The 16,044-nt window shown below is 25.7% G+C and overlaps 1 protein-coding gene and 1 long non-coding RNA gene across 5 annotated transcripts in view; both read left to right on the top strand.

Annotated features, from left to right (window-relative positions):
* The window catches only part of LOC136989352 (neurotrimin-like), a 92,413-nt gene extending 82,027 nt beyond the window's left edge, over positions 1-10,386 (top strand). The window contains exons 7-9 of one of the 2 annotated variants that reach the window (XM_067287472.1): positions 2,964-3,080; positions 7,312-7,407; positions 9,386-10,386. In XM_067287472.1, the coding sequence (XP_067143573.1) occupies positions 2,964-3,080; positions 7,312-7,407; positions 9,386-9,486 (314 nt within the window). In that variant the 3' untranslated portion in view covers positions 9,487-10,386. The remainder of the gene's footprint in view (positions 1-2,963; positions 3,081-7,311; positions 7,408-9,385) is intronic. The other variant, XM_067287474.1, reaches the window with a different exon arrangement.
* Positions 1-16,044, top strand: part of LOC136989358 (uncharacterized) — a 315,036-nt gene that overhangs the window by 238,560 nt on the left and 60,432 nt on the right. The window lies entirely within an intron of this gene.

The following is a 16,044-nucleotide window of genomic DNA, read 5'->3' as shown; positions in this document are numbered from 1 at the left end:
CAGTTTATTTCTCTATAGGAATTTCTACACAATATCTTCCTTCGTGTGTATCCCCTAAAGCTATACATAACTAAAGGTATATTGTATAAGGCAAGTCAATATTTACGAAAAGTTGTAAGCTTTTCACCGCCGAAAGAGAATTAACCTACAGGTGCTGTGGGACATAAAACCAATCTAGCAGAGTACGAAAGAAAACAGAAAGTGGGGGAAATCAGATTCTAAAATGCAACTACTACTTCTACTACTTTCTTCTACTCCTCTCTCTCTCTCTTTGCTTAAATGGAGCTTTCTACTAAATTGTTATTGTATAACTTCTCAAAACCTACTTTTCACATCCTTTATTAAAAAATCATCCGGAAAAAAATTGATTAAATTTGTCACAATATCTTTTTTCTTAAATTTAAAGCGATTTCAAGCCGTAATTTAAGTTTAAAAATTCGAAATATTAAAATATATTCGCTGAAAGATCGTATCAAATTTTGATATTTTTGAGCGAATTCCCGCACGGATGAGGTGGAAAAAATCACTTTAAAATAGGGAGAACACGTAAAGGAGTGAACATATTGTTACTTAGATAAAGTCAAATTGTTATAAATTTACAATTTAAAACTCTTTACAGTTTGATTTCACGCTTAATTGATCTATTCTGTTGAAGTTGGGGATATATTTTAGATGCTATCGGGTAAAACGTCAAATATGGCATCAACCGTTTCCTGTCTGCTAGATATCAAGAACATTCGAATTTCTATCACTTTTATCACCTTTATAAAATTTATAACTCTCGAAACCGAAAGAATACTCGTCTACTTAATTACTAAACTTGGAGGAAACGAACGATATTTTATCTAACTATATATATATATATATTGTCAAGACGTTATCTTCTTTCCTTACTCATTCGGAACGATAATTCAAACTCTATAGCTAACGAATTGTCTAATGCTCTTTCACCCAGCACTTAATTTCCTGTTGGTGACTTTTAAAGGAAAGGCTGATCGCATTAGCAAGCCTCAGTACAAAGTCTGTACCATTCCAGGGAGGTTACTGATAACGTGCGAATCGAGACCAATTCGATGACAATAAATAGCTCACAAGTGTAACGTAGATCACTAGAGAAAGTTGAACATGACCCAGCCGTTAAGGAAGATCTACATTCTTTACGACTGGATGTGAGAGTAGAACGGAAGAGGAGGTGGAGGAGACAAGAAAGGGAGGAGGAGGAAGAGAGAAAAAAAGAGCACGCACTAGAGATTTTTACAGTCCAAGAATGCCAAGTCTCTCTTCTTTTTTTTCTCTCCCCTCTTTTTTTTGTTTTTTGTGGCATGGCAGCCGAGTTGGATAGGAGAAAAAACTGTAATATGGTGCAGTCTCAATTTGGGAAGGAGTACATGCCATACGTGCCTAACTCTAACGTATGTCGGCTGTAAAACTGAAGCATCTTGACTTAAACTCCACTCCTTTGCTTTCTGTTTCTAGTTCATAGGAAAGATGAACGATGATTCTTTGGCTTTTTCACTTTTATTTATTATCCTTTTTTTTCTTTTTTTTTAAATACCAAAATTGAAAGTGTAGTTTCAAAAATGCAAATGATATACGAAGTTGTTTTTAAAAGTATTTGGCTTTAAAATTAATTCTCCTCTTTTTTTAATCTTTAAACAAGTTAAACATTTTTCTTATTTCGTGAATTTTTATATTTTTAACCTTAAACGCATTAATATACGATCATTAGAAATCATTTTAATTGAAATTTTGTTAATTTTTTTAATATATATATTTTTTTTTACATTTAATTACTTTCTTACTAATTATTGTAGGTTATTAAAAATTCAATTATTTTCCTTCGATTCTTTTTGATCCTTTACTTAATTAACAAAGATTAAAAATTTTATATATATATATATTTATATATTTATATTAGTATATATAAAAGGTTTATAAGGAATTAAGAAGAAAAATAAAATTCCTTAGTAAATTTTCAACGTTTATCTTCATTTGAAAAGCAATTCTTTGGCATTCTCTTGGTCTTTCCACTCCAACAACAGACAGGAGTGTCATGAACATCTGATGGCCAAGATGTCATATTGGGGTGGGTAAAACACCCATGCCCTACAGTTTGACCTCTTTTCCTTGGTAAAGAATGCTCCTGCTATTGACGGGGGAGTAGAAATTTGCGACAGTTTTTGCTAAGAAGAAGTAAGACCTCTTTCTCGACCTCCTATAAGAGTTCACGCTCTGGTCCAATGACCATCATGTTCGATAGAAGTGAATCGCTTGATGGAAAACGCATTTCATCGAAGACTCCAGGTGAAAGATATAGAATAGATGGAAGATACACGCACGAATGAAAGTAAGGATTTCGATTTTGAAAAATAGGATTCTATTTTAGTGCTCTACTGGTCGTTTGCTGGTCATCATATTATCTTCTAACGCTAACACTCAAAAATACATTCTTACGACTTCCACTCTTCTTTTATAATAATAATATAATTAAAACTAGAATTAGGTATAAGTGCAGTGAATAGGGCTCTTGTATTCTTATATATAAGTATTTTATAAATTATTTATTCCTACTATATTATTATTATTAAATTTTTCTACTCGCAAGAAAAGGTTAAGAGATTTTAAGAATTTTTTAATATATATAATAATATTTATATATATTTATTTATGTATTTATATATATTTAATTTTCGTTTCCTCGATTTTTAAAGAAAGAAAATCGATTGAATAATATGATTTAAGAAATTTTTTTCTTATAAAGTATATAAAAATTTCTTTAAAATTTTTTAAATTAAATTGTACTGTAATTTTTCACTCTTTACATCTTCAGGAATGAAGTAACTTGTCACATAAAATAAATTTACCCGTGACATATATTTCTGTATTATTCTGGACATCTCAGATAGCATCTACAGAATATTTCCACCCTTTTTCCTAATCCCTTATCTGATCTCGTCTTTTAGAAATCCCACCTCCGTCTTCAACATCTTCTTCCCAAGGTCCAGAAGCCTTCCATGCCAAGTCAGAGAAGTTACTAAATGGCCACCCACCGAGTGCTATGTCCAGACCAGCAGAGAAAGGTAACACAGTCACTGCACTTAATCCTATTCTAGTCCTTTGACAGGAACCGAGAAAAAGTCCCAATTTTCATCTCCTTTCTACTATGTCAAAGACTCAAGCAATTATATTACGTTGCTGCCTCTCTATCTTCTATACATTTCCCCCTTTTTTTTCTTCCTTTTTTGAAAGGATATCAAAGCTTATTGTAACATATAAAAATTTTTATTTTCTTTCACTTTACTTCTTTATCAGTTTTCTTAAATCTTTGAATATCATTTTAATTTTAAATGAGATTTTTATTTTAGAAAAAAATTACAAAATCCACGCTCTTCTCCGTCTCATAATCGAAGGAAAAACAAAATTCTTCAGAAAAAAATCGCTATAAAGTATACTTAAACTGTCCGTCTGTCTGCCTGTAACGAAACTAGTTTCATATAACCGTCTAAATGTAAGTTATTATGGGTTATTGGATGAAATTAGTGGTTATTATTCTGAGGTTTGACAGACCCCGCTCACTAATTGAATAACATTGATTACTACACCCCACTAATAGGGTTTATATTTGGGAAAGCTAAACAGTAATCTTATTTTATTATGGCATGCGTACCCTTAATTATAACAAAATATTTAAGAATTATTAAGACTAAATCCTTAATCTTATTATAATTAAGATAATGGAAAAGCAAATAAAGAATAAATTCTGTAATAGGAGGATGGAGATGAGAATTGGTAAATAAAATCTTATTACGAATATGTATTAATTATTATTAAATTTTAGTGTTTTCCTTAAGAATTTTTAAATATTTTACACTTTATATAGATGATGATAATTGGAAAAAGTTTCTATTAAATATTATAAATTATTTTACATTTAAATTTAATAAAGAATAAATTCTGTAATGGGAGGATGGAGATGAGAATTGAAAAATTAAATCTTATTATTATTATTAATTTTTAATGTTTTCCTTAAGAATTTTTAAATATTTTATGATATTTTATATAGATGATGATGATGATGATGATAATGATGATTGGAAAAGTTTCTATTAAATGTTATAAATTATTTTACACATAAGTTTGATGGGAACGTATTACTTAAACATGAGGAAAATATTAAATGCAGATTTTAAGTTTAGACATTTATGGCATTAGGTCAAAGTTATGTCAATGGAGCTTAATGGAATGGGACGTTGATAGGAAATAGCGATATACGCAGTCAAAATGAATGATTTTGATAATTTGCATTTCTCATTTATAATGTAAAGGTTTACACTATGAATGACAAATGAATAATATTCCGGTCATGCCTCTTCACTGATTACTATGATGGAAATATTATGCAACGTACAGTACGTCGACTTTGCTATGAATTACTCCACTTTACACCAATGCATAAATGTGCGTTATTATCAAAGAAAATTATCAATAACACATGCCGTTTCTAAATTAAATGTTTATATATTATTTAAATATATTAAATTTCCATTCAATTTTAAGTATTTTAAGACAGAAGTTTCGTTACAGTGAATTAGTCGTTTTTAATTGCCGTTATATCAGATTTTTAGAAATTAGTTACGACTTTAATCGTGTAAAATGTATCATTTTATGTTATTTAATTTATAAAACGTTTATAAATAAATTAAATTTTTAATTATAATAAAAATTAGAGGCGTTTTAATGCAATCAAGCGAAGTTTTGTTATAACGAGTAAATACTTTTATAACCGAATTTATATTTTAAATAAAGCATTTTTAAATTTAATTTACTTTATGTTTAACATATTTATTCTTTTATATATTAAAACAATTAAAATATTCTCAAATTACATAAAAATTGTTTAAAATTCTCTCTCTTTTATACGTTAAATTTACTCTTTTATTTTTTAAAATTAAAATTAAAATAGTTTTATGAGAAATTTATTTACTTTAGTATAATTTAATAGAATAATTTTAAATTTATTTATAATACAATTCCATCTCGTTATAGCAAAATTAAATTAATTAAAGTATGTACTGTGCATTAATTTTATTTTAAAAAATTATATAAACAGATTTAACTATAAAAATTACTACTAATTCGTCTAATTTAATTCGCTAATTTTATAAGATTTTAGCTTAATTTAAATATATAATATATAAAAAGGTAAAATGGTTTTAGTAAAATGATTAAAATTAATGCCTAAATAATCAAATTTACCGGCTACTGAATTTGTACAGATTTAAGAGGAACCATTTTGTCAGATTAAAGAGTTTAGACAGTTGCAATGACAGAAATTAATTTAGTAAAGTCATGTGCAGACAGCCTGACGTACGAATGGACAGAATAGATTGGCATAAATCTAGATTAATCAGTTGACATTAAAATCGTTCCGAAAATATGAAGATTTTTCTTATAAATTATAATTATTATAAGTTAAAGATTCATTAGAAAATTATTTTAATTAAACAATTTATACAGTATTTTGATGAAGAATTTTCCATTCTTTATTACAAAGTTTAATTACAGTTTGATATGCAAATTCATAAAGGGATAGAAAGTTCTGCCTCGTGTGCTCCTGATTGCAATATATTTCTGCCTTCAGCTATTTATTCCCAAAGCAATAGTTTAGTTTATCCCTTGATGTAGCTCTAGCTTCGTCTGTGAGCTGTAAAACAATATTAACGACACATTACCTTCATGCAAATATACTATACGACACTTCGATTTAGTTCGTACAATCGACTGGTATCCATTCATTTATTACAAATTAACTTGGTATAATCGATTAATTTCGATCGTTTTCTTTGCTCGAAATTTAATTAATTAATTATTTAATCGATTTAAATATGAGTAAATTGTTACGTGAGATCGCTAATACTTCTTTTACTTTATTACACGAGCGCATAGGGGAGAAAATCTTTAAAGTTAATGGCGATGTTTAGCTTAAATTTCTCGAATTTTTTTAAAGTTGAAATGAGTTAAAATTTATTTAAATTTAATTATTTCCAAGTTTTTAAATTTATTAAGCGATTTTTTTTTATTATTTTCCTATCTGTTCGGCCAGTTTTGTTTGGGTTTCTATCTGTTTTGCTAGACTTGTTTTTTTATATTGTTTTATGTTGAATTTTATGTGATTTATTCCACTTTGCGGTTTTTACTTGTGTTTTTTCTTATTCTAGTATGATATTTTTTTCTAGTAGGCCTATATTTATCCTCGTTACACTCGAACCAAACCTCTAAGCTGCTATAAGTTACCATAAAACTCGATACAGAAAGCTATTCTAGCTTTTTTTGTTTTTTTATTTTATTTTAAACGTTTATTTAATGTTCGTGTGTATATACATATACCTTTAACTACTGGAAAATTCGGTTTGTTACAATGATTAAGACCTTTTAATTTAGCTATATGCAAATAAATAGTTGTAAGGAAAGTAAACCCGTTCATTTTGCTTAATGACAGTTGAGAAGGAATGATACTGCTGCCTTTCATTATCCCAATTAAAACTTGTGGATCATTGTTCAATGGCAGAAACTTTCATTTATGTTGCTTTTAAACTTTTCTCTTTATTGAAATTCTTTGTTGAAAACCCAGGCATAGAGCCGTGCTTCACTCAAATATCTTTAATTAGTAGGCACTCGAAGCATTTTCATTTAACATTATTCCATATTGAATTCGTCGTAATGTTACTTCCATCTTTTAATATTTATTTATGCTTTTATATTATATAAAATAAATTAATTAATTCATTATTCATTTACTAAAAAGTTCTAGAATAATAATTTATTTATTTTATTCAAAACATTAAAGTAATTTTATAAATAAAAGGTAAAAATGGCCGAACTTTTTATAGTAAACAAAACGTTATTTTATCATTAAAAAAACACACAAAAAAAATCTTATTTACAATTTTATATTTTGAATTTTTATCTAATATAAATAAATATTAAACAGATATTTTTATAAGTTTATATTTTAGAATGGATTTATAATATTTATTTAAAAAATGCTATTTAAAGTCGAAATTTCAGTTTAAAATATTAAAATTTAATTAGTTCAAATATGTTATTTATAATTTATTCACTTTCTTTAGAAATAAACTAAAGAAAAATGCAATTTTTATAAGCTTTAACCATCGAATTTATTATATCTTGAATGGTCGGATGCTGTTTATGAACCGAAACATAATTTTGTGCGGTATAAAAAAAAACATTCAATTTGATTATTCATATGATAAATTATTTCTTTTTCCCCCTAAAAAAATAAATAAATAGATATTCCTTCCCATTCGCCGGAAGATCAAGATGCTGGAGGCGGAACAGAATTTAGAAATATTTATCCACCATCTTCAGAAGTCTCATCAGAATCTGGTAAGTAACCTAAAGGCATTTCATGTCATTAAAGAATATTCCTGTTGTCCTATCATAATGCCAGTAATTTGTTGTTCTAACTTTATTCATAATTACTCAAACTATACAGAAATTATAAACGTTTTTAAATTGTAATCATTTTTAAAACGAAGGGAAGGGGGTTCGAGGGGGGAAGACTAACTTGAAAAAAGTTGGAAATTTAGTAGAGAAAGAAATGTTCAATTAGTGTTAATCGCGGAAGAGGCAAAAGAAACTTTAATAAACGAGGTCAACTCGTCATCTAGAGGCGTAAATTGATGAAGAACAGTAACTATAGCAGTAGAAAATCTCATTAGAATCTATGAAAAGAGTAGGTGGGATGTAAGCAGTCAACTCTTATCGGTCATGTCATTATATGCTATACACTTGATGAAAATCATTCATTCTTTTTGGATAGAGCAAGAAAAATTTCATCACGATTTAGTAAATACAATTAAAAATTTAAAAAAAAAACTTAATTTCAGTTTACATTGAATTTGCTATTTGAAAGTTAATTGAACAATTAACTTAATTAACTAAACAGTTTTATTCTTTATAATTTAAACTGTAAATTAATCATTTGTGATACTTTGTTTTTTTTATTGTGTTAAGGTAAAATCTATTCTGTATACAATTCAAATTATGTAATTTTTGTTGAAAATTCAGTTTTTTTTTTTTTTTAATATCTGCCACACATTTTTAAGAATAAATTATAATAAATTCAGGCATACAATCAATTTAAAAATTTATATACAATAAACCTGTGTAAACCGGTATGAATTTTTTTTTTTCCTGTTTACATGTTTCTGTTTTAGACGGGTTTTACTTTGTATACTGATTTTTAAAATAATATTTTAATGATTTAATTGATAAAATAAATATTTAAAAAAATTATTTTATAGAGAATAAAATAAAAATTTCGTTTAAAAATTAAATTTAACGTAATTTTTTTTACCTACATTTATAATTTTTAATTTTACTTTTTTTTTCTAATAATATAAATTTTATTATTGATTTTGTTAATAAAAAAATAATTCGAAAAAATCAACAAACAAATGACGTAAAACAACAAAGCGCTTATTAAATATTTAATTGGTAAATTATAAATGAAAATACTTACTACGTAATAATAGAAATTTCGTTACGTAACAATATTAATTATTTTATACTATTGTTGAAAACAAGTTAACAATTAATTACGTAACAAATACAGTACAACGTAATAATAACATTGTTATGTAACAGTATTAATTACTTAAAATATTGTTACGTCATAATATAGTTTATATTTTCGTGTAAAGATATTTTAATGTGGTAATAGAAATTTTTTATTTAATAATAAATTGTTTACGCGAAGTATTGTTACGTCATATTTTACATAATAATATCAAATAAATTTACATTTATAAACAATAATATTCATTTTTAACGCCATAAAATTTTTAAGCATTAAAATAGAATAAATTTATATATTTTTTAAAATATTCTTACGCAATAAAATATTTAGAGAAATAAATTGATTATATTTTAATTCTTAAAAATATGAATATTTTTGCATTAAAAATAAACATTATTACGTATAAATATCAATTTCTCTTTTACATTATTACGCAAAATGTGACGTAACAATACTTCGGGTAAAAGATTTATTATTACGTAAAAAACGTATATTACTACGTAATAACAGTTAATTATAAAATATAAATAGATAATTATTACGTAATAATAAATATTTTACCCGAACTATTGTTACGTCATATATTGCGCAATAATATAAAATAAATTTACATTAATACGTAATAATACTAATTTTTAACGCAAAATTTTTATATTTTTAAGCATAAAATAGAACAAATTTATATATTTTTTAAAATAATATTCTTATGCAAAAAAACTTTATTATATTTCGCTCTTTAATAATTATTTTAAAAAATATATTTTTTTTCATTTTTCTTAATAGAAACAACAACAACTGGAGGGGCTAACACATCTAAACCAAATATCATCTTCTGGATGTTTAGTGCAATTATGATAATGAATCATGTGCCCAGGATTTCGTGACTGAAGACGACCAAATGGAAACTGTGAACAATGGAACGGAATGCGATACCTAATCATAATATCGAACATTGATTGTACAAGAGGATTAAAATTAAAAAAAAAAGAAAAAAACACGAAACAAACCCATAAAAAAAATTACTCAGTGCCGCTTGTTTGTCCAAGTTATATTGTGCATCTGTGTCAATTCGCGAATGTGAATCTGTGACGCTAAAGCTACACATGAGAGTGGCTGGGTGTGACTGTGAGCATAAATGAACAGTGAATAATATATATATATATCAACCCCGTGCCAATAAGTTTGCGGGAGAAGAAGCCGATAACTTCAAGAACAATTTTTCTTGCTCAAGGCTTCGGTTTGATTTTTTTTGTTAAGAACTTATATAGTAATCACACACAAAAATCATTTACAGAAGTAGAGAATGTTTTGCTAGAATATGAAATCTATAAAGAAACCCCCCCCCAAAAAAAGCAAAGATTTCTAACAAAAGTGGAAACAGACAGACAAACTAACAAACTGATTATTTTATTCTACAAAGCTGTATATTTCGTGAAACCAGATTATAACACGAAATTTGAAGACATTTTTAGATTAATTTTTACTAAATTTACTTCAAACTAAAGATAATTTATTATATATTATTATTAAAAAAAATTAACGAGCGTGATTGGTTCGATTCATTAACCAAAAAAAAAATTAGGATTTAAAAAAATGGAAGAAAAAAATATATATTCAAGATGGCGAAATATTATTAAATTATTTAAAAAAAAAGCTTAAGAAAAAGTCGATAGAAGGCTCTAGATATCCCATATTATTGTTTAAATAGTGTTCGAAATGTTCAATGTGGCATCCGTGATACTCTCTCTTCAAGTGTGTGTCCGTGCTATTTAAAGAAACAAAACCAAAAATAATTAATTAATTAATTAATTAATTAATTATAATTAAAAATAATAAGCACTAATGTTAAATATTATTTTTCATTTATATGTTTATAAATGTTTTTAATTTAAACTCCAAAAAGATATATTCAAAAAGTTTAAAATATATATATATATATTTAAAAAAATAATTGTTTTAATTTTAAAAAGTAATAATAATATTTATAATAATGTATATTTGGTTAAATATATGTATATATATATTTAAAAAAAAGAAATATTTATTGTAAAATTTTTGCATGATTCAGAAAGGTCAGGTATGTAAATGGATAAGATGGTTATAGTACATGTGTATGTTGTTGTGACAATTTAAGATTATAAGTGATATATTTCAGATCTTTATATAAGAAAAAAATACAAAAAAAAATTATAATAATGATAATATAGCAGATATCTGCCAAAAGCTTCTGCAATGTGGAGTAAGAAAAGTAGATATAAAAAAAAATTATTAAAAAAAATATAATAATAATAATAATATATATATATATATAAATATATATATATATATATATATATTTCGTCCTTTCTCTTTAAGAAAAAAAAAAACAGACTTAAAAAAATAAATAATAATAATAATAACAAGATACAAAGGATTGTATTTAATTCCTAAAGGTTCAGTTTGTTTGTAGTGTTTTTAGTAAAATAAGACTTATATAAATATAAATATATATATATATAAATATATAAATATATTGCCTGTTTTTCAATATTTCAAACTAGTCTATGTGACTGTGTTGAAATATTTTCTTCAGGTTGTCGCATGACACGAAATGAGAACCTTTTAAATTATTTAAAAAACAAAAAAAAATTCCAGTGGTGATTGTTAAAAAAAAGGTAAGCAACAAAAGATCTTTAAGAGTGTTTTTTGAAATAAAATAATTGTAAAGCATTGGTTTTACTTCTTTTATATCACTGAGTGTTGTGTTTTCTCCATATTAACTCACATTAACATACAAAAGATTAATTTTTTAAAATATTTTTCAGTATTTTTATCAATTAAAAAAACGTTTAAAATTTATTTTGGCGTATTTTTTTAAAGAAAACATGGCGAATAAACTCATTAAAAAACTTTAATAAGCGGCATTTAATTGGTATTGTGTAATGAACGTTGTCTTCTATAGTAAATTAACTCATATTAATACACAAAAAACTTAATTTTTTTAATGTTCTATAAGGTTTCTCTTAATTAAAAAACGTTTTAAAAGTTATTTTAACATGTTTAAATGTATAATTTTAATTAATTCAAAGAAAATATGGCGAGAAAACTTACTTAAAAATGTCACCCCGATTCCTCATTTTAACTGATGATGATAATTTATAAAGGTAAATATAATTATATATAATAAAAAAATTTAATTTTTTCGCTTCAAAAACATCCATACTTTCAAATATAATATTATAAATACATACATACATATTTTTTTTTTTTTTAATTTATTACATTCAAATGTTTTGCGCAAAATGTAGCAAGATGTAGTCATCAAAGTAGGATTACAGCCATTAGTAGAGAAGCTAAAATAACAGAAAAGATAAAGAATTACACACAGAAAAAACATAAAAATATTGTTATTAAATTCAAAAATAAATATTATAAAATTTCAAATGTAAACAGAGATAGTAACAATTATCATTTTAGAAGATAATAACGAGAAAAGACATTCGCATCGTCGAACATTCTAAGTTTTAATTTGCAAATTAATATTAATATACGTTGCATGATACTAAATAAGAAGTTCTTTCTCCATAAATTTATACTTTTATAAAGATCTGCCGTTGAAAATTACATATCTAAAAGTAAAAGATAATGTCTGAAACCATTAGAAGTGTGGAATCTGCCTGTAACCATTCCAGTTGCTATCACTAAATGGCATAATACTGTTGCAATTCTCATTCAGCTTTATTGTATCATTTAGCTTTTCTGATATTACTCGGTTTGGTGAAAATGAATGCTCAGGTCACTGTCCATTTATGATTCTTTTACTTCTTTAAGTCTCCATCTTCATCATTATTTTTATATCTTTTGTACCGAAGACACAAAATATTGATTAATTTCTCATCAGATTCGTTTTATTTTCTGTAATATTTGCTTAATTTTAATTAATATTTTTTCACGTTTAAGTGGAAAAAAATTATAATTTTTTATCTCACTTAAAATGATTAAAATTAAATAAAAATTTTCTTATAAATGTAGTTATAATTCTGGAAGATGATAAAGAAGTTAAAATATCTAAAAAGAAGAAAAAAATACTTTAAAAATTGATAAAATACTCTCTCTTTATTATTATTATTATTATTATTATATTTTTAATATTAGTTTCATTTTTATTTTATTACTACTTTAATCTGGTTATATTCAACGTGAGTTGCAACATAAAAAATCAAGTAATATTTTAATATAAGTCTATAATTTTTTTAATAAAAAAAATGTTTAAAAAAATAAAATCTCAATTATATAACATAATGCAGGACCGTTTAATAAAACATCATTATTATATAATGTTAAAAAAAAATTGAAGTATTCATCTAGCATCAATTTAAGCGAGTACTTTAATTTTTGCTCCTTCCTTCCACAAAAATTGTTACTTACATCCACTAAAAACGCATTTATTAAATTAATAAAAATCGCATGTACTTTTTTTTTATATTTTTATTAAAATATTCGAGTTTATATTTATATAATACACATAAAATCGATCGGTAAAAAAAAATAATAATAATACAGTAATAATATAAATAAAGAAAAAAACGCGTGTAAAGAAAATCTAAAATTAAATTTTTAAAACTTTTAAAATTAAAAATAAAAATAATTATAATAAAATATATTCAAAAATCATCATTCATAATTCAGCAATTCGTTGAATCGTAAAGTATACAGATCATTAAATTCATATCTCATTTTATTAAACAATCATTAAACGTTCCATCACAAATATTAAAAGGGATTATAATATTCCCTAACACGCCCCAATTTTCTTGATATGGTTAATTAAATTATACGAAAATGATACTACAAGAGTAAAGTGATCAAGCAAGTAAATTATTACGTAAAAAATGAAAAAAAAATCCCTATTTTCTTCCCTACGAAACAATTCTTACATCCCAACTTTTACTATTCTCTCTCGTATGAACGTGTGTTACTAAACTAACGAAAAAGCATTCTGCTCACGTTTCAACTTTCAGGTAATCGTCTCTGGTAAGTGTAATAACTTTTTCTTCCAACCATCTAACAGATCGCGTATCTGACAAGGAGTGTTCCGAACAACGGTAATTATGGCTCCTCTTACACATACTGTGGGCTTCTGTACGAGTCATCGAGTTACCACCACTGCACCTGAGTACTGTACCCGGCAGGCAAATGTAACAATTACTTTTTATTTTTTTTTATTTTTATTTTTTTTATTTTTTTTAGTTCCTTTTCTATCAAGATACTTCTATGTTGTTGTACATAATTCATTTCATTAGAAGCAGGGGAAAGCTTTTGAGAGTAACAGCAATTGCTGGCTACTCCAAAAACCCGGATGTGTTTACTTCGATCGATTGAAAAGCGAGCTTTGCCATCTGAAGTTGATTGAATTTTCTCCCAATAGATACTACGATCTGTTCAGGGGGTTAAGGAACCGATAGCTTTTTGCTACTGTTGATATCTTTCACGGTACCAGTTAAAAACTTTTACCACGTTTCAACTTGAATAAATTCCGATATATATATATATATATATATATATGAAAATACATTATGAAAATACATTTATCTTAATCAATGAGATTGTAACTTCATTACTTTCCCTTTACATAATGGATGGTTTGGTTATTGAATCAATGTTGATGCTTAGGTTTACTTGTGATGGATTAGTTTTAAAATATTATTTATCTACTCAAATGAATTCTGTTGCTGCTAAAGTATTAATTATTAATGGTAGATTATTTTAATTTATTTATCTTATTACAGCATACTTTTAATATATTAGATAAGTCGCTATGATGAATTGCTTTTAGTAAAAAAAAAAGTTATAAACGAGCAAAAAATATTATTGTGACGTCGTCACATTGCCGGGCTGCACTTTTTCATCATATTTTTAAATTTATTTAATTTAAAATATACGCATTCGGTCTCAAATTAGTAGTGTTTTGCTCCTGTACAGTACATCATACTTTTTCTGATAACAGCAGTCATGCCGGTCATTTATGTAGCATCGTTCTGGAGAAAAATTTTGAATTGAAACCACGTGATTTCCGGTCTAGACCGGAAGTTAATATACATTTAATCTGATCCTCCTGCCCTAAAGTTACCAAATCTGTTCTCAACTTTCATCTCTCTAACACCGTTCTAGAGATTAAGGAAGGACAGACATACAGACAGACGAGAGTAAAAATTTATTGTTCTACAATTTTTTTAAAATTGCAACCCAATAAATTCATATTTTGAATTAAATTAACTTAATTTTACTTATAAATTTACTCGTTATGAAACGTGGATAAATATTTAAAAAAATCCTGTTAATTAATTGTTATTAAGTAATACATTAATTAAATAAAATAAATATATTTTTGTTTATTTTGTTTTTTTTTGGTCTATTGTATACTTGTACACGCTTCTGGTTATCTGTACGAAAAATACATTTAACAAAAGAGCCAAATTATCAGTTAAAAAGAATAGTTGCCTATCTATTGTTATGTTTTGTGAGAGATTTATTTATCAAAGTACAACACCCTTCGGTAGTTAAGATATGAGTTTCCACTTCAACATTTTCAAAGCTTCAGGCTCATAAATAGCACATAACAACATTACACGTCCCTTAATTGTTATTAGTCATCACCCATCTGCTAATAAATTGTGACGTGTATGATAGTAAGTTTAATAAATATCGTTGCTACGAAGCTAGTACCCTTTTCCTTTTTATCTACTAAAGTTCTAACATTGTTTGTCGTTGAAACAAATTTTTTTTTTCGTGTGCCAGAAAGAAATTAAAATTTTGTTTTTTCCTGCTGTAATTTTTTATTTATTTATTTTCTTTTTATACTTTCTTACACTCGATAACCTAGTACAGCTTTAACAGAGGAGTATCATCATCTAAAAATTCTTCAAAATAATTTCTCTCAAATAATATTATAACTTGAGAAATTATTCATTAAAATATCGAATTAAAAGTCATTTCCTTTGACGTCTCTACTCCATTATCGATAATATGTGTATGTGTGTGTGAGTGTATGTGTGTGTGTGCTGATGCAGTGAAAGCATAGAAAGATCTCTTCTATACTTCATAGGATAGAAAAATCCATTAAAAATAGATTTTCGATATAAATTTTCAGTTATAATTTTCATTTTAAATTCTGAGAAAATTTCCTAAAAGCTTGAGATAATCAATAAACTGTATAATTTATAAAATAACGCTAAAAACAATATTAGAAAAAAGATGTTTAAACCTGAAAAATTCTGTGTGCGTATATATAGTATATAACTTATATAATTTAAGATAAAAACTTCTAGACACAAATATACAGTAGATAAGAGAGAAATTTTATTTTTGAAAGCTTTTTATTGCTTCATCTTCGTGATGCTTTTTTCTTAGAAGAAGATGCTTTTATCTTTTTATTCTTCATCTTTATATATATATAACTCTTT

This window comes from Centruroides vittatus, unplaced genomic scaffold (genome assembly GCF_030686945.1).
Source record: "Centruroides vittatus isolate TY-2023 unplaced genomic scaffold, ASM3068694v2 scaffold_490, whole genome shotgun sequence".
Lineage (NCBI taxonomy): Eukaryota > Metazoa > Arthropoda > Arachnida > Scorpiones > Buthidae > Centruroides > Centruroides vittatus.
Note: the sequence above shows the minus strand (reverse complement) of the source record. Positions and strands in the feature narration are given on the sequence as shown.